We start from the raw sequence: 25,715 nt of genomic DNA, 5'->3' as shown, positions 1-25,715 counted from the left end.
GTTTACACCTCTCTGATGGGTTTTGGAACAACGAAAAAACTGTGTATATGTGTGTGTGTATCTCAAGTATTATCTATCTTTTCCATAATAATTATGTATTATTAAATCTAATTATGGTTAAAAAGTACGATACTATTTATACATTATGAAAATTTATAAATTAAAGAAGTAATATTTCCCATAATATCACTCATTAACCATGAATAAATAAAGGGGTATATTTTTTACCCATTTTTTTCCATAAACATTTTTAAAGTTATTAAAATTGTTCTATGTATAAAATTTAGTGGGGCGCCTGGGTGGCTTAGTTGGTTGGGCAGCTGCCTTCAGCTCAGGTCATGATCTCAGCTCCCTGGGAGCGGGTCCAGCTCCCTGCTCAGCAGGGAGTCTGCTTCTCCCTCTCCCTCTCCTTTGCCCCTCCTCCCCAGCTTGTGATTTCTCTCTCCCTCTCAAATAAATAAAATCTTAAAAAAATAAAATAAAATTTAGTAATAATTTGGGATACCTGGCTGGCTCAGTCAGAAAAGCATGTGACTCTGGGGGGCACCTGGGTGGCTCAGTCGTTAAGCGTCTGCCTTCAGCTCAGGGCATGACCCCAGAGTCCTGGGATCGAGCCCCACATCAGGCTCCCTGCTCCACTGGGAAGCCTGCTTCTCCCTCTCCCACTCCCCCTACTTGTGTTCCCTCTCTCGCTGGCTGTCTCTCTCTCTCTGTCAAATAAATAAATAAAATCTTTAAAAAAAAAAAAAAAGCATGTGACTCTTGATCTTGAGGTCATGAGTTTGAGCCCCACATTGGGTATAGAGATTACTTTAAAAAAAAAAAAGCAAAACTTAAAAATAAAATCAACTAATGTTATAACAAAAACTTTCTCATTACTAAAAATTCACAACAGATATTTCTTTTGATGGTTATACAATATTCAAGAATACGTATGAATCATAATTTGCTTCCCCTGTCTCCCACTGTTGAATATCTCCATTATTTCTAGATTGACTTCTGGTTAAAGACAGTGAAAAAATACATACATCATCTTTGAGGTCTTCTGAAACTAAATGGCAGTAAAAGGATTTTTTTGCTTGTTTGGGCATAAACTGCCAAGGATGAAGAGAATATGAGAGGAAAAAAAAAAAAGAACTGTGACATTTTGGAAGCTGGAAGGCAGATAGACAAGTGATCGCTGACTCAGCTGACCAGGAAAAACAGAATCTAAAGCCAGTGATGCAAAAAACCAAGACGCAATTCAATTTAAATTTCAGAACCCACAGAAGGCATGGGGCCTGACAGCAGTGGGCCCTCTGAAAGGCAGGGATGAAGGAGCTTAAGAACTCTTCGTACCTGCAGAGGCCAGTGACAGCCCTTCCCCACTCTGGCAGAAGACTAGAGGTTTCTCCTGTTCGGCTGCTAAAACAAAGGGTCTCAGAGCTCGAGGACAGCAGCAAAGTTGAGGGCACCGTTACCAGCCTGAAAATAGGAAGATAAGTGAAAATTTACAAACGGAATGCTGAGGCACCCTGCCCTAAGCCTCCTTATGCTCACACTGCTCCCAGAATCCTGGCAGCCAGGCTTATTCCCTCTAAGCAGAAGTATGGAACAATCTACTGGGGGGGGGGGGCTGAACAGTCTGAGTCCAAAGACCCAAAGATACACTGACATCAGGGATTTTGCAAGGTGAGAGCCCAGTGAGATCACCCACACTGAGGATCATAGGAGATAAGCCCCTCCCTACAGCACAGACTTCTGAGAAGGTTTTATTGTGCCTTTGAAGCATGAGCAGACAGCTAACAATCAGTAAACTCAGATCAGAGTTATTAAAAAGAACCAAAAGTTTTAAGGAACATTCAGAAAATTAAAAAAGTTCTTTTAAAGAGAAAAGAAGGGAAAGGTGGGCAAGGTAAGCTCCATGACAGAAGTGAAAATTGATATGGTCTCTGGGGTATCTGGGTGGCTCTGTCTGTTAAGTGTTGGACTCTCGATTTTGGCTCAGGTCATGATCTCAAGTCGTAGAGCACATGGGGCTCTGTGCTCAGCGGGGAGTCTGCTTGTCCCCCTCCCTCTGCTTCCCCCCTGCTCCTACTCTCTCTCTCTCTCTCTCAAATAATTAAATAAATAGAATTTTTTTAAAAAAGAAAAAGAAAATTTATACAGTCTCTTACAGAGCATTTATCCCCCTGAGGCAAGGAGCAGGGGGTGGGGTGGATTTTTTTTTTTTTTTAAGATTTATTTATTTGACAGAGAGAGAGCACAGCAGAGGGAGGGGCAGGCAGAGGAAGAAGCAGGCTCCCCACTGAGCAAGGAGCCCGATGTGGGACTAGATCCCAGAACCCTGGGATCATGACCTGAGCCGAAGGCAAAAGCTTAATCCACTAAGCCACCCAGGTGCCCTGGTTATGGGATTTTTGTTTGAAGTGATGAAATATTTTGGAGCTAGATAGTGGTGATGGTTGTACAACATTATGAATGTACTTAATGTCACTGAATCATTTAAAATGGTATGTATTTTACCATAATTTAAGAATTAAGCAGTTGCTGTCTATTCATTCTTCTTCCCAGCCTTTTGAAACTGCTAATCTGTTTTCTGTCTTTATGGATTTGCCTATTCTGGATATTTCTTATAAATGGAATCATACAGTATGTGCCTTTTGTGTCTGGTTTGAGGTTCATCCATGTTGTAGCATGTATGAGTATTTCACTCTTTTCTATGGCTGAATAGCCATTATATGATTATATTAACATTGTTTATTCATTCATCTGTTCATGGCCATGTTTTCTCTTTCGGCCGTTTAAGTACAGCTACTACAAACATTTGTGTACAAGTTTTGTTTGAACATCTGTTTTTAATTCTTTTTGGTATTTACCTAGGAGTAGAATTGCTGGGTCATATGGTAATTCTATGTTTACAGTTCCTTTTTGAGGAAGCACCACATTATATTCCACAGCAACTATACCATTTTACATTCCCACCAACAGTGTATGCGTGTTCCAATTTCTCCACATTTTGGCCAACACTTGTTATTTTCCATTTTAAAAAATTATGACCATCCTAGTGGATGTGAAGTGGTATTTCATTATGGCATGAATTTGCATTTCCCTAATAACTACTGATGTTATCTTTTCATGTGCTTATTGGCCTTTTGTTTATCTCTTTGGAGATATATCTATTCAAGTCTTTTGCCCACTTTTTATTTTTGATTTTTTTTGAAAGATTTTATTTATTTATTTGAGAGAAAGCATGCATGCATGAGCCAAGGGGAGGAGCAGAAGGAGAGGGTCAAGCAGACTCTGTGCTGAGTACAGAGCCTGATGCAGGGCTCAATCTCATGACCCTGAGATCATGACCTTAGCTGAAATCAAGAGTCAGACGTTTAACCAACTGAACCACCCAGGTGCCCCAACTTTTGACCATTTTTTAAATTAGGTTGGTTGTCTTTATTGTTGAGTGCTGTAAGTGTTCTTTATATATTATGGATACCAGACCCTTCTTAGATATATGATTTACAAATATTTTCTCCCATTCTTTGGGTTGTCTTTTTACTCTATCGATAGTGTTTTTGGGTGCCAAAAGTTTTTAATTTTGATGAAGTCCAGTTTTTCTATGCTTTCAATGTCATATTTAAGAAACCACTGCCAAAGCCAAAATAATGCAGATTTGCCCCTATGTTTTCCTCTAAGAATTACATAGTTTTAACTCCTAAATTCAGGCTTTTGATCTATTTTGAGCTAACTTTTCTATGCAGTGTGAGGTAAGGATCCAAGCTTCTTTCTTTTGCATGTTGATATCTATTCAGTTGTCTGGCATTGACTGATTTTTTAATGTTAACCCAACTTTGTATTCCTGGGATAAGCTCAATTTTGTCATCATGCATAAACCTTTTTATATGTTTTTGGATTTGATTTGCTATATTTGGTTGAGAATATTTCTATCTGTATTCATGAGACATATTGTTCTGTGGTTTTCTTGTATTGTCTTTGTTATCTTTGGTGTTTGAGTAAAGCTATCCTCATAGAAAGACTTAGAAGGCATTTTTCCTCCTCAATTTTCTAAAAGTGTTTGTGTGAAATTTTTCATTAGATATTTAACTGAATTAGCCAGTGAAACTGTGGATCTGGAGTTTACTTTGTGGGAAAGTTTTTTACTACAAATTCAATTCCTTTAATAGGTATAAGGCTATTTAAGTCATTGATTTCTTCTTACTTGATCCTTAGTAATTTGTTTTTCAAGAAATGTCTGTTTCATCTAAGTTATCCAATTTATTGGTATAAAGTTGTTTATACTATTCCTTTCATATAATTTTAATAGCTATAGACTCTGTAGTGATGTCACCTCTCTCATTTCTGATATTGGCAACGTGTGTCTTTTTTTTCCTACATCAGCCTGGCTAGAGAATTATTAATTTTATCAATTTTTTTAAAAGAAAAAGCTTTGATTTCACTAATATTTCTGTTTTCCTGTTTTCTATTACATTGATTTTTGCTCTTATCTTTTTCATTTCCTTTATTCTATTTACATAGGTTGCATTTGCTCTTCTATTTTTTCTTAAAATAGCAGTTGAACATTGAGTTGAGGCCTTTATTTTTTATACTATTGGTGTCTAATGCTATAACTGTCCCTATAAGTATTGTTTTAACTACATCCTACAAATTGTGATTATTGTGTTTTCATTTTCATTCAGTTCAAAATCCTTCCTAATCTCCTTTTTTTTCTTTAACCCCTAGTCTATGTGTCATCTAGCTTGCAAATATTTTGAGACTTGGTAAATATCATTTAGTTAGTGATTTCTATTTAATTCCATGTGGCCAGGCACCATACTTTATGTCTTAAATCCTTTAAAAGTCATTGAGATTTGTCCTACAGCCCAAAAAACTGTCTTATCTTGCTAAATAGTCTGTGTGCACTTGAAAATAAAATGTATATTCTGCTATTTTTGAGTGGAGTGTTCCATAAATGCCAATTAGGTCAGGTTAGTTTTTAATTTCTCCATAAATTTCTGATTTTCTGTCTATATATTCTACCAATTATTGAGAAAGCAATGTTGAAACCTCTGACTATAATTGTGAATTTATCTATTTCTCCTTATTGTTCTATCAACTTCTGCTTCATTTATTTTGAAGATCTTTTATTAGGTGTACAAACATCTAAGATTGTTATATCCTCCTCATGAATTGGCCCCTTTATGATTATGAAACATCCCTCTTTCTCCCTAATATTTTTTTTTTTAAGATTTTATTTATTTATTCAACAGAGATACAGACAGCCAGCGAGAGAGGGAACACAAGCAGGGGGAGTGGGAGAGGAAGAAGCAGGCTCATAGTGGAGGAGCCTGATGTGGGGCTTGATCGCATAACGCCGGGATCACGCCCTGAGCCGAAGGCAGAGGCTTAACCGCTGTGCCACCCAGGCGCCCCTCCCTAATATTTTTTGTTATGAAATCTACCTTGTCTGATATTAAGATAGCCAATTAAGCTTTTTTTTTTCTTTTTTTTAATGTAAGCTCTGTGCCCAACATGGCGCTTGAACTCATGACCCCAAGATCAAGAGTCACATGCTCTACCAACTCAGCTAGCCAGGTGCCCCTAAACTTTCATTAGCGTTAGCATAAGGTAGCCTTTTTCATTCTTTCACTTTTAAGTTATTTATGTCTTTATGTTTAAAGTGGTTTTTTATGGGTAGCATATAGTTGTGTCTTGCATTTCAACCCAATCATACAACTTCTTTCTTTTAATTGGGATACTTAGACCACTTACATTTAACGTAGTTGTTGATGTGTTTGGGTTTAAGTCTGCCAGTTTGTATTTGTTATTTGTATCTCCTCTTTGTCCTATTTTTCATTTTTTCTACCTTCCTTTGGATTATCTTTTTATGATTCTATTTTATTCCCTTTGTTGTCTTATTAGCTATAACTCTTCATTGTATTTTTTAATGGTTGTTATAGGGATTATAATGTGTATCTTTATTATATTATACCTTCAATTGAAATTACATAATTTCATATGTAAGAAATTTACAGTAGTATGCTTCCATTCCTCTACTACCCAGGTTTGTGCTATTGTTATCAAACATTTTACTTCTACATATATTAAAGATCCATAATATAGTGTTATTATTTTTGCTTTAAACAGTCAATTATCTTTAAAATGATTTAAATAGGGGCACTTGACTGGCTCAGTTGGAAGAGCATGTGACTCTTGATCTCGGGGTCCTAAGTTTGAGCTCCATGTTTGGTGTAAAGATTACTTAAAAATAAAATTTTAATAAATAAATAAATAAAATTATTTAAATAAAAGGAAAAAAAAGTCCTATTTATCCACAGTTATGATTTCCAGTGTTCTTCATTTCTTTGTGTAGATCCAAATTTCTATCTAGCATCATTTTCCTTCCTCTTGAAAGAATTCTTTTAACCTTTCATATAGTACATGTCTGCTCATGATGAAGGCTTTCTACTTTTGTGAATCAAAAGAGTCATTATTCTGTCTTAGTTTTTAAAGATGTGATTTTTTTCAAAGAGGAACAAAGATACCCCAGCTGTGGGTAGGTCTTTCTTACCCCGTGCACTGAATGTTTATAAATACTCTACTAGAACCCTGTAGATCCATGGGTTCTCTCTGCAGTTCTCTCTTCCTCCACACTTTGCCTTGCAAACTCCCACTGCACTGCCCTCCTGGGACTCCCCCAGCAATCTCTCATCAGCGCAGGGAGACTGCTGGCATCACACAGAGACCACTCCCTGGGCTGCTGCCTGGAAACTTTCTCTAATCAGTAAACATGGGCAATCATAATAGACCTTGTTTGTTTCCCACATCTCAGTGATCACTATTCTTCACTGACTGATGTCAGGTATCTTGAAAACCCTCTTTTCGTATATTTTGCCAGGTTTAGTTGTTACAGATAAAAGAATAAATTCAGTCACTCTTACTCCATCTTGGCCAGAAGCAGAAATCAGTCTTATAGGTTTTATTTGGCCATCACCTTCTCTCCTGGTATACCTTTTGTACATTATGAAATAATGCTTTGAATGCTAAAGTGTTGGGACACTTTTAACACTAAAGAGGACAAAATGCTGGCATCGAAATGTGGTTGTGAATGACACCTGCCATTTCAGCAGGCCTGTGAACGCACACACTGAGTCACAGGTGCTGAAGGAAAGCCCCTTCAAGCTATTATCAAAGCTACTCCCCATTTCAAATGCCTAGTGAATAAGGATAATTAGACTCTTGTTTCTTCACCAACGTTACCTCTATTTCCAAAAAATTCTAAGTTTTAAAAATTTTCCTTCCTTCACACATTAAATCTCAGGGCTTCATAACTGGGTATAACAAGCATGTGCAAAGCTAGCATTGTTTTCTCTTTTAGCATAACATCAACTACTACAAAAGATCTCTTTTGATCATAAATGACTTAAATACATAAACATTTGGGCTTGTAGTGAGTTGTGCCTTTTCAACTAAGCAGGATGTGAAAATAAGAAGCCGAAATTGAGATATCTTCTGACAGCCAGTTCAGGGACCACAGACTTCGAAAGCCCGTTGGCAGTCAAAAACATCCCTCCTTTGCCAACCTGGAAGCTTTGGATCAATTCCCACTCCTCACAGCTTCCTTGAAGTACTGCATAGCCTAGGACCTACCCTTGATATTACATTTGGCAAATAACTTCTTTTCTTTGCCAAGTTAACAATACCATGACCTAGCCAAACAGTCCTTACAATACACCTGAGCTTTAAAGGTGTGGCATTCATGCATTTCAAATTTTAAAAGCCTGAAACTTGGCGTAATTCCTGATACGTCTCATACATTTTTCCCCCTTTCCTCCCTTCTTTCTTCCTTCTTCCTTCCTTCTTTCCTTCCTTCCTTCTCTGTCCCCCTCCCTCCCTCCCTCCACCTCTCTCCCTCCCTCTTTCCTTCCATCCTTTCTTCTGTCTGCCTTTCTGGCTTCTCTCCCTCCCTCTCTTTCTTTCTTCCTTTTCACATTTTTTACAGATAATTTAGTTTGCAAAAGAAAAATGATCCTCCGATTTACAAGCCTATGGCCTCCATTTGACCCCAAAATAAGACAATAAAAACGAATTATGGGTGAGACCTCTCAGGCTTTTGTTAGTTACCTGGGGTCAACAGTCAAGGAGTGACCTAATGCTCTGGTTGCTGGGGTGCAGTCAAGTCAGTTTGAGGGTGTTTTGTTGAGACTCTTAACCAAGGTTCCTATAGTGATAGCTAGAATACTAGCACCTGCCCAGGGGGCCTGAAGGAGGCCAGTCACGCACAGGGCCCTCTCTGAAGAGATCCAATGAGATACAACAATAACAAGCCCACTGTCATCAATGTCTGTTCTTTCCTTTCTTTAATTGGGAGGTGCATTACAATTACTTAAAACAGAGTCTTTACGTAGAAAACTTATTCTATTTTCCTTTGCTTAAAGAGACCTTCGGGTAAAAGAACGATGAAAGTGGTGGCTTTTAAATAATAAGTGGATGCTTGTTTGGAGGTCATTTTACAATCTGTCGCGAGGACAGTGCTGACCATATAGGAAGGGGGAGCAGGACAGCCCCTTCCCCCTGCATTTGTGGCCAGGATTGCATCCCGCCTAGGTTCCTCCATTCACTATTCTAACTGCAAAGCTGATCTGACAAGAATGAGAGAATCTCTTTTTTAGAAAGTTTTAATTCTGGATCTCAATCTCCCCTCACCCCCACACCTTGCTTTTGATCTATCTTTTATATAATGAGACCTCTTGGGTTTTGGATCAGTTAAAGGGTGCCATTTCACAAAACACCCAGATGGTTGCACTTTTGAAGAGTAGCATTTTCAGATCCCACATCTATTCAGCCTTGACAGCAGGCTTAGTGAAGAATGTCTAAGCCTCCTACAAAGAAAGAACGAACAGCACAGAACTAGTGTTTCTCCCTTTGAAACCAGAGTTAGCCCTGAAAAGCAACCATTATGTGAATAAGAGGGATGAAGAAGATAACCAGGGGCCAGAGGTTCCGTAACAGAATGACTGAGTTCATCTCCTCAAGATAAGTTTATGCCTTGGGTCTCACACAGCTGAACGCCCTGCAAGGCCGAAGCATGGACGTTCTAAAGATATAGATTGTATTTCGGGTTTTCTCCTCATGACTTAACTTTGTTTAAATGAAGCCCCATCAGACAGGAGGAAGGAGAAGGGCCTCTGTGACTTATCATGTATGTGTTGATTTGTAACCTGCGCACAGAAAAGTTGTGGCAGGGTGGGTGAGGGCGGCAGAAAATCCTCTAATTACACATATAAACTTGTTTCACAGAAGGGGCACACGGGGAGCCCAGCTGGCTCAGTTGGTAAAGCATGCAACCCTTGATCTCAAGGCCATGAGTTCAAGCCCCACGTTGGGCAAGGAGCCTACATAAAATAAAAATTAAAAAAAAAAAAAAAGGAGGGGCACAAAGCAACAGCAGAGGTGAAAGCTACCAAGTGACTTTCCTCTTGCTGTTCAGAACAGACAGGGTATTGTGTCCCATACTGGTTGATCCAGTCTTTGGTTTCATGGTTTTCTGCTCCTTAGGCCAGAATATTGGCCAGTCCTTTTCAGAAGTTGTAATTATTACACATTGTGCCTCCAGGGCATGAAGTACCGAAGAAGCAGCTAGAAGAAGCAGCTTCAAGACGGGGGATTAAGGTTTGGAAATGGCAAGCCACTGCGTTCAGCTTAGAGGTTTATACCATCTACCAGCAACTGATCTATTCTTTTTGAAAATACAGAAATTAATCCAATGACTCCTTTTGTGTTCCTATCAAAGTTTTAAAACAGCAATAACAACTTGATTGTACTCTTCACTCAGAGGGAACTTTGCACTTGAAAGACATAAAATGTTTTGTAGAGCAGAACATTCTTTGAAAGCTCTGGGTGGAAGAAAGCACTTGCTTAAGGAACTTAATTGAGAGAAACAGCGCAGCCTGGACAGGGTTGCCTGAGTTCAAAGGCACCGCTTTTAATCCCAAACCTTTTTAATTTTACTTAACTTTTATTTCTTTCTGGGTGACTAAACTGCAAACTTCTATTAATCTACTGCCAAGTCATTTTTCTTAAGAAGGTGGATACTTTACAAGATTCATAGCCAGGAGCCCTCTGTCAGGAATGCTGGTGGTACAGTTTTGTGTAGGTAAAAACAGAGGCCCAGGAGAGGTCACTCTGTTTTGTATGTGGAACAGACTCTCTCTGGCAAGTTTGCTGAGATGGAGAACAATAAGGCACTCCTTTAAGTCTGGAAAATGTAATGCCCCTGGCGATACAGGATCGTGGAGAGTGAAGCCTAATGTTTTCATAGCTGAGATTTGTAGAACAGCCAGAATGACAACTGTTGCAGGAAGAGTCATCCATTCACACATGTGTGTCTGGAAAGAAAGAAGAAAGTTGAGCTTCAGGAGATGACATTTAACATGGCGGGGGGTGGGGGGGGTGTGAATAAGAAGAATGCAGGAATGGCCCACTGCAGCCAAGCAGTAAGTGGCTATTGGAAGAATCATGTTAGCAAAATTGTTCTTCCTTTTGCTCTAGTACAAGACATCTGTAACATGACTTTCAGACTTTCAGACTATGTGATTCTTTTTTTTTTTCCGTATGGTCCATTCTAGAGTTAAAGAACTTATAAAATGACCAGGTAAAATACCCTCCACAGAAGTAATTTCTTGAAAACAGCAAACGATGAGATGGGCCAGCTTTTTCTGGCTGGTCTATCCTCATAAAAGAAGTGGTCGGAATCATACTTTATTTGATTATTTTGATCATTCTAACAACTAGTACAGATCGACAGTGCAGCCACCTTTTTTCTTGACATTTATTTTCTAGGGGAAAAAAAAGATTTATTGTGATGACTGTACTCTCATCTTTTTGTAACTTCTAGTCTTTCTACATTCTTACAAATAACTACTCACCTGTATTGTTCTGGTCACTTTTTCTTTTTCATGGACCAAAGTATTAGTATTAATTGGCTTTAATAAGTGTTCCGGGAGAATTAAGAAAAAAGACATAATCTGGTTTATTAAATGTTGTATTGACATTGTTTAGTGCAATTTCCTGGAAGACTGGCACTACTGAATACGAAGCATCAATTGAAAATCTGTTGGCAAATCAACCAACTTAACATGGCATGATCATGAGCCAGTACAGAAAATGTACCATCTCATACCCATTAGGATGGCTATTATCAAAAAGTAAAAAAATAAGTGCTGGCGAGGATGTGGAAAAATTGGAACACTTGTGCATTGCAGATGGGAATGTAAAATGGTATAGCCAGTATGGAAAACAGTATGGTAGATCCTCAAAAAGTTAAAAATAGAATTACCATATGATACAGTAATTTCTCTTCAGCATTTATACCCAAAAGAATGGAAGACAGGGTCTCAACGAGATCTTTGTACAGCCATGTCCAAAGAAGCATTATTGGAAATAGCCAATAAAAGGTGGAAACAAGCCAGGTGTGCATCTACACACGAATGGTTAAACAAAGTGTGGTATACAGATAAAATGTAGTGTTATTCAACCTTAAAAAGGAAGGAAATTCTGACACATGCTACAAGAAGCTTACAGACATTATACTAGGTGAAATAAGCCAATCATAAAAGGACAAACACTGTATGATGCCACTTCTATGAGAGACTAGAGAAGTCAAATTCCACAGAGACGGAAAGTAGAGTGGTGGTTGCCACAGGCTGGGAGAAAGGGGACACTGGGGAACTGTTGAATGGGTACAGAGTTTCCATTGAGAAAGATGAGAAAGTTCTGAACATGGATGGTGGTAGTGGTTGCACAACACTGTGAGTGTACTTAATGCCAGTGAATCGTACACTTAAAAATATGGTTAAAATAGGGGCGCCTGGGTGGCTCAGTCGTTAAGCATCTGCCTTCGGCTCAGGGCGTGATCCCGGCGTTATGGGATCGAGCCCCGCATCAGGCTCCTCCACTGGGAGCCTGCTTCTTCCTTTCCTACTCCCCCTGCTTGTGCTCCCTCTCTCTCTGGCTGTCTCTCTCTCTGTCAAATAAATAAAAATTTAAAAAAAATATATGGTTAAAATAGTACATTTTATGTCATGCATATTTTTTCACAAGGAAAAATAAATAAAATATTAGATCAGGAAGTTAGTTACCTTTTTTAAAAAGTACAGAGTAGGGTAACAGGCACATGACACCTCCTTCAGTGGACTTACATTCTCCATCATTGTTGCCTGCCTGCTGTAGGAGCCAATGAAGTTTTTTGTGTGAGTTTTAAATTACTTCGGGCCCACACCTTTCCCTTGCCCCTTGTCTGAGAAAGAATTCACTGCTCCTCTGTTCTTCCCCCCCCCCCACCTTCCATATACCCTCACCTTCATTATAGAGGTCAACCAGAGATGTATACAGCCATCTGGATGAGAAACACCAATTATGTGAATATCCTTATAAAATGCTCAGATTGAATCTGTGAACAAGTTGTCTTTTATCATCTTGGTACAAGGACTGTGGGAAGGGAAATTAAAGGTGCAGAGGAGAATGGTACCAGAGAACTCTAGAACTGTGAACTGTTTTGCCCCAGAGGCTTTGTGCCAAATGATAACAATGACCTATTCGATTAAGAAACAGGTGAATCCTTACCAGGGCAAGGAGTTTTAATTTTAAGAGGAACTTCATGACATTTTAGTTTGCTTTCAGAAAGTCTTACCTCGTAAGAGCTGTCCCTGGAAAAAAAAAACATAATTATGCAGGATTCACAAGAGGCTTGGGCCAGGTTGGGTTGGTTTTGTTTCCCTGATTTCTAAGCAAATTATGCAGACTAAGATAGAACTGAATTGTTTCCTTACCCCTCAGCAACCTGACTACCAGAATTCAAGCGACCCCAGACTTGAGGAGGAAGTTGGACATGGGACATTATACTGGCTTCCATAGCTGTACACATTGTTCTGCTTCTAAAATTTCTCTAGATATGCTTTAAAATGATATTGAACAAAGATGAGAGATCTGTGTTCTGTATATCAGAGCTATTGTAAACTGATTTGTTTGCATCAAGGGCCTACCTGCCCAGACTGAGAGGATGAGGCCTCCTATGGTTACACTCACCAGGAAAAATAGAAATGCTTTTGCTTCGAGAACTAGCCTTGAACTAACTCTCCTTTCTCTATTCCTCCAAGCTTCCGCAGGTTCACTCGATCCAACAGTGTGACGACAGCAGTACAGGCCGACCTGGACTTCCACGATAATCTGGAAAACTCTCTGGAGTCTATAGAGGACAATTCGTGCCCCGGCCCAATGGCCAGACAATTCTCCCGGGACGCCAGCACCTCCACGGTCAGCATTCAGGGCTCAGGAAACCACTACCATGCCTGTGCTGCCGACGACGACTTTGATGCGGATTTTGACCCTTCGATTCTGCCTCCCCCGGATCCCTGGATTGACTCGATCACTGAAGATCCCCTGGAGGCCGTCCAAAGGTCAGTGTGCCACCGGGATGGCCACTGGTTTCTGAAGCTTCTCCAGGCAGAGCGGGACCGCATGGAAGGGTGGTGCCAGCAGATGGAAAGAGAAGAGCGGGAAAACAACCTGCCGGAAGACAGTAAGTAATGGCCGCCTTGCACGCCTGCGCACTCGGCGCTTCCGGGCTGGGCTGACGCAGCGTCTGTAGACGTCGTGGTTCATTCCCTGCCGGGTTCGCTTGTCTGGCTGCGGTTCCACACCCCCGGCCGCGATGTGTGCGACAGCGGGGCGGTTCCGGCTGAGAGTCCAGCTGTCCCCCGCGCTGCCCGGTGAAAAGAAAACCACGGGGCCGAGCGTTAGCTAGCTCTACTGGGTACCTGCTAGCTCTAGCCCGGTGCCTGCTAGCTGTAGGTCCTTTTTTTTTCGGAAAAGGACCAAGATCAACGTGGGGGTGGCCTCACGTTTCTACACCGGCTCCTCTTTCTCGGGTGGTTTCTGAAAGGGTGTTGATTATCGGGGAATTAAATGCCCAATGCACCGGTCCAGGTTTAGAACAAGGCCAATAATGCATAGGTCAGTAGAGACGATGCTTATTAACATTCATAAACCTGTTCAGCATGCACTTTCTCTCAACGGGTTTCAGGGAGGCAAACCTTCAGCCACTAAATGAACAAACACAAGTTTCAACTTAACAGGGTTAAAATAAGTGATAAAATACAATGAATAAAGAAAATAAATAACGGAAGCCTTGCACACCATTATTTTCAAACTTTGCTTTTTAACACAACAATAATTCCTATTAACAATTGACAACAATAGGTAGCTGGCTGGCTGGCTGACTGGCTCTGTTGGTAGAGGGTGGGGGACTCTTGATCTCAGGGCTGTGAGTTCAAGCCCCACGTTGGGCATAGAGCTTACTTAAAAAAAAAAAAAAGTAAATAATTGACAACAAAATGACCAGGTTACCTCAGTTCTGAGGCATGTTTTCCACATTTTCAACAATTCTGAAATTGAGCTATCGTTTATAATCAGTGTGTATTTTAATGCTGTATGTTTGTTTTCCTCTGAAAAACTATTATTAAATGAATGGTGGATCTTCCAACTGATGATTTTTTTTTTTATTAAAGATTTTTATTTATTTATTTATTTGACAGAGATAGAGACAGCCAGCGAGAGGGAACACAAGCAGGGGGAGTGGGAGAGGAAGAAGCAGGCTCATAGCGGAGGAGCCTGATGTGGGGCTCGATCCCATAACGCCGGGATCACGCCCTGAGCCGAAGGCAGACGTCCAACCGCTGTGCCACCCAGGCACCCTGATGATATTTTTTAATCAAAAAAATTTAGGCATTTAGGGGTAGGCATTTAAGCTTGTCTTCATTTTTGCATGGGAACCACCTGGAAGAGTATTGTCATGATGTGGCTTTGGGGGCCTTTTTTTTTTTTTAATCATTTAACTTTTTCTCATAAAAAAATTTAAAACATGTGCAAAAGTATAGGGTTTAGTACAATGAACCCCCATGTACCCATTGCCCATCACAACTGGCCAGTCTCCTTTTCTTATCTTACCCCACTTGTCATTTTTGTCAGATTAGCTTAAAGCCCAAGGCATCATGGCACTTTATTATGTATCCGCCGATAAGGATTTTTTTTACATGATCATCATATGTTATCATCCCTAATAAAAATATCAACATTTTCATAATAATTAGACCCTGAGCCTACGTTAAATCGTGTTAAATAGACTTACTAAATAACCCAAACTAATTATGTCAGGGGGCAGTGAGTTTTTCATAAAGGAAGTATTTTTTATAAAAACTGAGTCTGGTAAATAACAATTAGCAGGTTATGAGATTTCCTTGCTGTGTCAGCTCTTCTGTACATTCATTCCTCCTGCCTGAACCCTATCCACCAGCTGACTCGCTTATGTGTTGTCTTTATTAACAGGTCAGAAAATCCATAAGTAGGTTTCTGTAACGTTCCTTTTGTCCTTTCATGTTATAAATGCAAACAACTTAGCAGTGGAAAAGTAAATCTCCTTGACACTTGCCCCTAACAGTTGGTGCCACTGCAAGTTCACCTGAGTGTTAATTCACAAGCAGAATTCGCTTTTTGCCCTGGTGACAGGTGAAGGAGGCACCACCCAGCAGCAATGCATGGGGTAGTTTTCAGTAAGAAGTCTTAGCAGTTACATCTTCTTATTCTCCTTTCCCCTTGTGGGTATACCCAAAGCTGATTAGATTTTCCCAGGAAAAATGCTCGTGTTTAAGGAGCAATGGCCTCTGGTGCACTGCTCAACAGAACAAGCTAATTTTTAGATTTCAAACTCATTAATTCGGGACTCATTCTAGTTTCCTGGTTGACTTCCAATAGGACCCAGGAAAGCTGCTCATCTGTTTTCTTTTAATCTGTTTTTTTTCCCCCATCTAAGACTATATCCACTTCTCTCAACCCAGCTTTATACTGATGCATGAGGATAGTAACTGTATAAAGATTTAGGAAAATCTTCTGTGATGCTAAAGGAGCTATGAAAACAAGTTAATGTGTTTTGACACAAATACATGTATTTGAAAGGTGAAAATTTTGTCAGAAAACCAGGTTCTCATCTTGTGTTTGAGATGGAAGAGAAGTATTTTTGTATTTTGAAGTGTACACTGTTGGAAAAGTTGTAAGGTAATGAACATGAAGGAGCAACCCATTCATTCACTGCTACAGAATTTTACTTCACATGTTACTTAAAATATTGATTTATGAATAGAACTTAACAAATCGGGGCGCCTGGGTGGCACAGCGGTTAAGCGTCTGCCTTCGGCTCAGGGCATGATTCCGGTGTTATGGGATCGAGCCCCACATCAGGCTCTTCCGCTATGAGCCTGCTTCTTCCTCTCCCACTCCCCCTGCTTGTGTTCCCTCTCGCTGGCTATCTCTATCTCTGTCAAATAAATAAATAAAATCTTTAAAAAAAAAAAAAGAACTTAACAAATCTATCCCATATGAAGGTATTCTGCTAGAACAAGATTTGTTCTAAAGAATAATAATTGCTGGGGCACCTGGGTGGCTCAGTCCTTAAGCGTCTGCCTTCGGCTCAGGTCATGATCCCAGAGTCCTGGGATCGAGCCCCGCATTGGGCTCCCTGCTCTGCTGGGAAGCCTGCTTCTTCCTCTCCCACTCCCCCTGCTTGTGTTCCCTCTCTCGTTGGCTGTCTCTCTGTCAAATAAATAAATAAAATCTTAAAAAAAAAAAAAGAATAATAATCGCTGTCTCTGTACATGAAGTTCCCACCCTAAGCTATACACCTGAAGGACATTTTCTTCAGAGTAGTGACAAATTTTCTCAGATCTACCACTTTATTTTACAAGGTTGCTGCCTTCGGGGGGAAGGTGCAACGGTCATGGTTGCAGAGCAGGCCAAGATAACTAGGGGTGGGAGTACTTTTTGGTACTTTGCTTTGAAAGTACTGAACTGAGTAAATCAGTCTTAGATGGCAAATATGCAATGAAACCTGCTTCATTGGGGCATTGGTCTTCCTTTGTAGTTTGAGACGCATTTTAATATCGGAACCCTCTTTTTTTTTTTTTTTTTAAGATTTTATTTATTTACTTGAGAAAGAGAGCAAGCTGGGGAGAGGCAGAAGCAAACTCCCTGCTGAGCAGGGAAGCCCAATCCGGGGCTCGATCCCAGAAGCCTGGGATCATGACCTGAGCCAAAGGCAGACGCTTAACCAACTGAGCCACCCAGGCGCCCCAGAACCCTCTTTTCTAATTAAAAATAATTACACACAACACCAATAAATATAACACAAAGAACAGTGAAGCTGTCTTGGTGATGGTCTGCGTTCTGTCTGCTCAGCTTCTACTGCCCCTTGGACCAAGGTCCCTAACAACCCCCCGCCCACCTCAAAAAGATCCTAGGGTTTTAGAATACAGTTTAAAAGCCAATGATCTGTAGTGAAAAGTCCAAATTATTAATTTTTCCAAATATAATTTTGTAGCTATAGATCAAACAGCTAAGACAGAGTTTAGATGTAAATGCCCTTTATGCATGCTTTTTTAAATGTACAAAACTGATTCAAATTAGTAACATTTATTCATTTAAGCCCGTCTAACCTAGAAAATATGACTCTTCCTTCAAGTCTCAGCTTGGGCCTCACCTTCTGGAAGTCTGCAGAATGCCTCCCCTCAGGGTGAATTGGGTGTGTCTCCTGGTGATTCCATAATAGCCTGTACATTTGTCTATCAGCTATTTCCAACATGATTTTATAGTAGTCTATGTATCTGTCTCCTCCACTGAGAAATGAGAGCTCTGAGGACAAAAATTATTCTTATCTCATTCATCTTTATATCCACTGCCCCTCTGATGGTTCCTGGTACATAGTAGGGGATCAGTGAATATATATTTGAGTCCTGGAAATATTTTGGAAATTCTATTTTACAAAAGTATTTTATCTTGCAAAACGTTTCCTCCTCCATAGCTACAGAATATTCAATGAGTAACTAGCAGTTGTTGTTGCCGAAAGTGGGAAGGGGGCTTCCCTGGTGAGGTGATGAGCTCTTCTGATCAAAGCAAGGATCTGACAGAGAGAGATGAGCACCTGCCACAGAAATGGTAGAAAGGACTTCTGTGTTGGTCAGCCGAATAATCTAGATGAACTCTCTATGTCCCGTCCAGCTCTTGGGACACGATTCCATTCAACAAGCACTTGAAAGCTTTATCCTTCATCCCCGAGAGCTTCAATCTACCAGCATTCCAGAATTCTAAATAGCACAGTGGTAACTTCCCAGGCCAAACTTCCCAGGTCAAAGAGTTGCCAATTTCAAATGAGGCAAACCCAAATCAGAGCCATAGCCACCCTCCACGGGAAGACGGGAGAATAGAAGCACATGAGAAAATATTCATCTTGTCCTTACAATACCCCCAGCAGTGGGCTGGAGACTTTGACAGGTGTTTTATTTGCCCTCAGAACAGCTCTCTGGCAGTATCTTGTTCAAGGTCACAGGAACACAGAAGTGTCTGATGGAACAGATACAACATGAAGAACAGTTGACAAGATAATAATACTCTGTGTGTTGCTTGGTGCTGTCCTCTAAAGCTCTCCATACATATCTGTCCCTGGCTCCTTGGCAACCACAATTCTGTTCTGATAACTAGGCCTGGAGCTGTAGAGGGCCTTTGTTTTACTCATTCTCTAATTTAGCTTTTATCTTTTTTTTTATTAAAAAAAAAAAAGAGGAAGAGAAGCCAATCCTGTCTGGTAGGCACAGCCAATGTCTGAGTAACCAACTTAAAAAAAAATTGTGTACACCCAGAAAAATAGCTTTGACAAATGAGTCGAGCCCGGATACATCTGTCTCTTGGCCAAACCACCTTATGTGTTTTTGGGTCCCACACAAGGAGGTATATTCAAGGTATACGAAGAAGGTGACTCCTTGACAGATCCCTCCCAGGAGACGTGGTCTTCAAAATCATCATGGAAGGCGAAGTAGTTTAGAGTGAAAGAAAGGAAGATTTTTTAAAAAGATTTTATTTATTCATTTAAGAGAGAGAGAGGGGGCGCCTGGGTGGCACAGCGGTTAAGCGTCCACCTTCGACTCAGGGCGTGATCCCGGCGTTCTGGGATCGAGCCCCACATCGGGCTCCTCTGCTGGGAGCCTGCTTCTTCCCTCTCCCACTCCCCCTGCTTGTGTTCCCTCTCTTGCTGGCTGTCTCTATCTCTGTCAAATAAATAAATAAAAATCTTTTAATAAAAGAGAGAGAGAGAGAGAACGAGCGGGGTGGGGGGGTGAGAGGCAGAAGGAGAGGGATAAGCAGACTCCCCGCCGAGCAGGGAGCCCAATGCAGGACTCAATCCCAGGACTCTGGGATCATGACCAGAGCTGAAGGCTGAGGCCAACTGAGCCACCCAGGCACCCCGAGAAAGGAAGGTTCTGACTGTACATGCTTAATTTATTTGGGGGGGCACCAGAATTATCCCAATTCTTAAATATTCAAAAATGTTTGGTGAATGCACTTAATGTCTCTGAACTGTACACTTCAACCTGGTTGAAATGGTAGATCTGATGTATATTTTACCACACACGAAAAATTCTGCCCCCCTCCAAAAAAAGTCAGCCACAGCTGAAAGTAGTGGAACAAACACTCTATCATCATGTTCATAGTTATTCATCGCTCTTATAAGAATGTAAGGTATTTCGTTCACTATCTTCCTGACTTTGAAATACACTGTGTTGGTGGGGGATAAAAAAGACGTTAGGAACAGAATCTATTTGCTCAGTGGGAGTGTCAGGCCCAGATTCAGGGTGTGGGGCACTGGCAGTCATCTTTCTTGCTGAGAGCATTTAAATAGAAAGGAAGGGAGCCATCCGATTTTAAATAATTATTCAGTTATCAATTATTTTATGATGCCATTACCCTGACTCTGACAGCTGCTTCCTAGGGACATTGTTTTTGGCATTCCGGGACTGGAAAACACTTTCCTGGTTTACCTGAAGCTGTTAAACGTTCGCGACAAGGGGCAGAATGAGAAGGGGCATTTGTGGTCGCCTGGTAACATCCTATGATCTTTGCAAAGTGTAACTGTACATTCCTTGGGTGTGTGGAGCTATTATGTGCCCTGATAAAATAAAAGCAGAGCAAGGGCTTCAGTTCTTGTTTTAAATGTTCATCCCTTACAGTCAATAGTAGGGTTTTGGCTCGGTAACCAAATAATGAAAATCTGCAGTGAGTGAGGTTTCCTCCAAGCCCTGGCAGCTGACAGAATGCTTGTTCCCCCAGCACTTGAAGTAAAATGATACAAGCTTTCCTCAGACAATGAAGCCTTGTGTGAAACAGCTGTCTCGGGGAGATGGCTCAGTGCTATTTGACAGTGGCTTGTATGTTACATAGATACGTCTGGTATTATCTGACCGGCAATGAAACGGCCAGATGGAACCAGATGCTCCTAACTAGGAATGCAGTCTAGCAATGCGGGTGAAAAACAGGGGCTCAGGTTTCAGTGGCCCTAGGACGAAATACTGGTCGATTGTGCTCGGAAATCTATCTTTGCCTCCTGAATTGTGGACAACGTATATGTGGAATTTTCAGGCTTTATCTGAAATGAACTGATAAACCTAGAGCGTGTGCAGGAGGCAAACTAATTCCACTTTAATTTTGCCTGGTAGTGGCATCCAAGCTAGTGAAACTTGGCCTTGGGTCCCCCAGAAGGCTTGTGAGCCTTGGCAGCGAATGTGGGGCTGGTAATGAAACCTCAAATGGGGTTTGCCCGGTTTCAGGTTGAGTTACGGAAGCTGTGCACAGTCATCGTTGAGACCGTCTATCGGTGAGATCAGCAGGGTGACTCTGCCCAGTGCTGCCTGCGGCGTGTCCCTGCAGACTGTGGGTGGCAAGCAAAGGAGCTCTTTCTCTGATTTCGGCAATTCATCCGCCTCAAGCCTTGCGTATTTCTAAGCAGGGCGAGGTGGGTGCATCCTAGTTCCTTTCTGTTTTATTCTCATCTTACTTTTGAAGTGACCTTCAAGAATTCCCTCCCTGCCCCAGCCCCCACGCACACACACACACACACACACACACACACACACACTGCATAGTCTCTCTTTAAAGGTCTGGCTAACCTGGAATTAGTGACCACAGAGGAAGTGGCAGTAATGAAAAGGAAATCATGTATACTGTGCCTTATGTTTAACCTTCTGGAACCTCGGTTTTCTTTGCTCTGCACGGCGCAGGGCACAAAGAGGAAGGTTTTGATGCCAGAAGGACATCACAGAGCATCCTTCCGTGGGCATGTTTCACTGGGAGTGGTCTCAAGGCTGAGGAGGGTGTGGAGGCACAGAGAGGTGGAGAATGTGTCAAGGCGAAGGCCAGGTCAGCAATGGATCTCTTGTTGTCTAGGCCAGTGGTGTTCCATTATTCCAGACTGCCTCTGCACCGCAGAGAGACAGAGACAGCAGAGAGGGAGTGGGGCAAGACTGGCGTCAAGATCTCCGATGGTTTTCTCCAACAGTAACTGTTTATGTGGAATATAATCGCAGTGGACTTCAGACACAGTATTTAGTTCTTTTCTTCTGGATTACCAAGGGAAGTGTTAACTAATTCTCATTTCATTCAGCTTTCAAAGGCTCAAGGACTGTATTTTTCTGTGTATGATGTTATTATTTCATAGCTCATATAAAATGAGATATGGATTGAAGCATAACCATCTTTTATGAGTAAGACTCCTCGAGTATGGACTGGGAGAAAAAATTCAATTAGTTGAGCTTTTGAAAACTTGCTCTTTACAAGCAAAGCAATATTTCCTCCCATGTTTTAACCCTGCGGAAGCTTTCAGCCTATGGGATAATTTCTTTCTTTTTTTTTTTTTTTTAATTTATTTGACAGAGAGACAGCCAGTGAGAGAGGGAACTCAAACAGGGAGAGTGGGAGAGGAAGAAGCAGGCTCCCAGCGGAGGAGCCGGATGTGGGACTCGATCCTGGAAAGCCGGGATCACGCCCTGAGCCGAAGGCAGACGCTTAACGACTGCGCTACCCAGGCACCCCTATGGGATAATTTCTACTTGCGAATTCTATTCTCTATTCATTAGCTACTGAGTTTTGGCTCAAAAAAAAAAAGAAAGAAAGAAAACGCACTTTTGTAAAATGCAGAGCAGCCACTGGCAGCCAGGAGCGAAACACATCCATGTTTTCTATGCAGACCCTTTGTCGACAGTAGGTTTGCATCACAAATGTGTTTGAGGAGCAGCTGGGCAGTTGGTTGGAGCAATTCTTTCCCATGAGGGCACCCTTGTAAATAAGAATGTCTCTACATGAAGAATCCCAACTTGAGGGGCGCCTGGATGGCTCAGTCGGTTAAGCATCTGCCTTCGGCTCAGGTCATGATCTCAGGGTCCTGGGATCGAGCCCCGCATCCGGGCTCCCTGCTCAGTGGGGAGCCGGCTTCTCCCTCTCCTTCTGCTGCTCCCCCTGCTCGAGCTCTCTCGCTCATGCCCTCTCTCTCTCAAAGAAGTAAATAAAATCTTTAAAAAAAAAAAAAAAACAAAGAATCCCAACTTGAAATCACACAGATTTGGTGTGACAAATCCACATAAATTTAAAGTAAGTGTGTGGATCCACTTTTTAAAAATTCATTTTCCCTCTCCTTTTTTTTCCTTTTCCCTCTTCACCCTTATAGTCTACAACGGGGATGGGGGGGAGCCTGGTGAGTAAAAAGGAGTCAGCCTAAATCAGCCCCAATAGAATTATAAACAGAAACCCAAAAGGAATCATAGCCCAGCTAAAACTATATTAGCTATTAATTAGTCAGGACTGTAACTTAAACAGTGACGCTAGACATGGTAAAACCTTCAAGAATCAGATGCATAAGGCCTGGAATGTTGTAGCTAATTTATTTTTCTGGTTAACATAAACTTTGTAGATGAGTCCATTAGTTTCAAAACTTATTCCTTCAACAAGATACCAGGAATTACATGGGCACAGTGTGTGCCATTGAAGAGCTTGAGGTCTGGTTAAAAAGTCAGACATATAAATAGATCATGCTGGAAAGAATGTGGAAAGGGCAGAGAGAGCTCTATGCTTGGGGAATTGGAGGAGCAATGGAGGGGGAGAGGGGAAAGGAGATAGGGCTTTCTGGAGGAGGTGCACCTGAGCATGGGGGGAGAGGGGGTGGGCTAGTGGAGGCATCAAGGCAGGAGGCACCCCCAGCCTGGTGTTTAGCCTGAGCAAAGGCACTGAGAAGAGAGACAGCTTTTAGATTTGGGCAACTGGGGAGCCAGAGCACTGAGAGAGGGGGCAGAGCTAAGGGGGGCCTTGCCTGCAAGGCATTGTAGAGAGTTCCCCGCTTACCCCATGGATGATAGAAAGCCATGGAAAAGTCTTAATCATGGGAATTAATATGAGATAAAAAAAAAATCCTCTAGTTCCCCTACTAAAACCAAACCTCCAGCATTGACAAGGGAGGGAAAACAGTCTCACTGCGGATGGGGTGATGAAGACTTGTCACCTTACTAGTAATCAACTCGGGAATCCTCAGGGAAATATGGATTTGGGGAGACAAGAGGTGTCTGGTGGCTGCTCAGCTATGCAACACTGAGGCGTGAGGGGTTGATATACACTGGAGTTTACAAATTTGGGAAACATAAACAAATTTCCGGAATAGCTGAAACAGAGAGTGATGAGCTCATTCAAGGGGAAGATGGGAAGTGGGCTCAGGACTGAATTTTGTGTTCAGCATTTATGAGGTGAAGGGAGAGAGCCCTAAGGAAAAAGGAATGCAGGGTCAGAGCCAGAGACTGTGTGTGGGGGCCTTGGTGCCAAATGCAGAGCTATCTGGCAGGAGAAGGAGGGTGAGGAGAGGCCAGGCGGCAGAGGGTGGGGAGACAAAGGGTGGCTGAGGAAATTGAGGAGCAGAGGCCTTCCATCCTTTCGAGAGCATTCGTGGGAAGGTATGACTCCACCAGGCCTGCCATAACAAAGTTCCACACGCCGCTGACCTGAACAACAGAAATGGTGTTTTCAGTTTTGGAGGCTGGAAGTCTGAAACCAAGGTGCTGGTTTCTTCTGAGGGAACTGGTCTTTCCTCTCTGTGTCTGTGTTCTTTTCTTTTTTTTTTTTTTAAGAGTTTATTTGTTTATTTGACAGCAAGACAGCCAGCAAGAGAGGGAACACAAGCAGGGGGAGTGGGAAGGGAAGAAGCAGACTCCCAGCGGAGCAGGGAGCCCGATGCGGGGCTCAATCCCAGGACCCTGGGATCAGGCCCTGAGCCAAAGGTAGACACTTAACGACTGAGCACCCCTGGGTCTGTGTTCTGATCTCTTCTTATAAGGACACCAGTTACATTGCATTAGGACCCCCCAATGACCTCTTTTAATCTAATTACCGAATCTAAGGCCATATCTCCAAATACAGTCATATTCTAAAGTATAGGGGGTTAGAACTTCAACATTTGAACTTTGGAAGGACGTAATGCAGCCCAGGACAAGGAAGAAGAAGAATTTTATATTAGCTGGAGGGGACCATGAGATGGGGGAGGATTCCCACCCTCCCTCAGAATGGGAGAGATGGGCGGAAGCTACAGGCATCCCCGGTAGTGTTATGGTATAAAGAGGCAGAGATTGCAGAGACAGGGACAGACTTATGGAGCACATTCTCAGAACAGCTAGAAGGGAATCAGGCCAAGGACGCAGGTAGATGGGAAGAGTGAATGTAGAAAAGTCTTTAGTGTGGGGGCAGTTAGCAGTCGTGGAGAGGTGACATTAGGAATGCATGTAAGTAATTCTCTCCTGGCACCCGGCATCTCTGCTGTTGTCCAAGTAACCAGAAGAGTCTGCTGCTTGCCCACCATGGAGAACCTCCACACTCTTTAGAGGTTTAGGGGGCTAGAGAAGTAGTAGGAGAGGCAGAACATTGAGAATATTCCTGCCTGTTTCTGCTTTCTTCATCTCATAGGAGGCAAGGTTATTGCTGAAGATGAGGAAGCAGGGTTGAGTTGCAAGTGAGTAAGAGTCAGAGAGGGAGGGTCAGAGAGGGCGGTAACAAAGATCACCTCAAAGGACTAATGAAGAGCAATGAAAAATCAGCTGCGTTTGAAGATTATGGGTTCAGAGTGGCACTGAACCACACGACTAAACACTGTTTGGAACACAAGGTGGGCATCTAGCTCTCCAGGCTACCAGGATTTACCCAGCATGCTCTGCACCTGAACATGGACCTTGTTTTGCAGGATAGCTGCTTCTCATGAGGAGGGTTCTGGCCCTTCATTTTGCAGTGAGCTTCCTTGTTGCACAAGGCCCCGGCTGGGTAGTATAAGCGGCGAGCACTGGTTAGAGTTCTGTCTCCTCTGTGTATCTCCATCGCCCAGCAACCAGTTGGCCACCGTTGCAGCTCTGATAGGTGGGGGAACTATGCCAGGAAATCTGGGCCCCTGAATAATTGTGGTGGACGTCTTAGACACACAGACCAAAGAAATTATTGACACTTGCCTAAGCCTGCCTGAGTGAAAGCCACCAAAAAAAAAGAGGACATTCAATCAGTCCACACTACTGGAGAGAGGGGCTGGAGTATGAAGATCAGCCGGAGAAGTAACTCCCTGTTTTGGCCAAAGCTACCTTTTAATTTCCCAGCTAAATGCCCAAGCACTAAAGAATGTCAATAGAATAAAGGAGTTACAACTGCTGCTACATTCTAACAATTTTTGTATATTATTTCATTAAATAATCAGCAATCCTATGAAGATAGTATTATGATTATTTGACAGATAAATGAAACACGGTCTGAGAGTACCATAAACTCCCCAAGATCAGCCCCTGGTAAGTGGCATT

The 25,715-nt window shown here is 41.9% G+C and overlaps 1 protein-coding gene across 1 annotated transcript in view; it reads left to right on the top strand.

Annotated features, from left to right (window-relative positions):
- Window positions 1-25,715, top strand: part of DLGAP1 (DLG associated protein 1) — a 306,180-nt gene that overhangs the window by 266,034 nt on the left and 14,431 nt on the right. Inside the window, exon 7 of the mRNA XM_040632694.1 lies at window positions 13,131-13,552. Coding sequence (XP_040488628.1) covers window positions 13,131-13,552 — 422 coding nt within the window. The remainder of the gene's footprint in view (window positions 1-13,130; window positions 13,553-25,715) is intronic.

The sequence above is a fragment of the Ursus maritimus genome, unplaced genomic scaffold (assembly GCF_017311325.1).
Source record: "Ursus maritimus isolate PB19 unplaced genomic scaffold, ASM1731132v1 scaffold_18, whole genome shotgun sequence".
Taxonomy (NCBI): domain Eukaryota; kingdom Metazoa; phylum Chordata; class Mammalia; order Carnivora; family Ursidae; genus Ursus; species Ursus maritimus.
The sequence above is the reverse complement of the archived record's forward strand: the minus strand, read 5'-3'. Positions and strand labels throughout refer to the sequence as shown.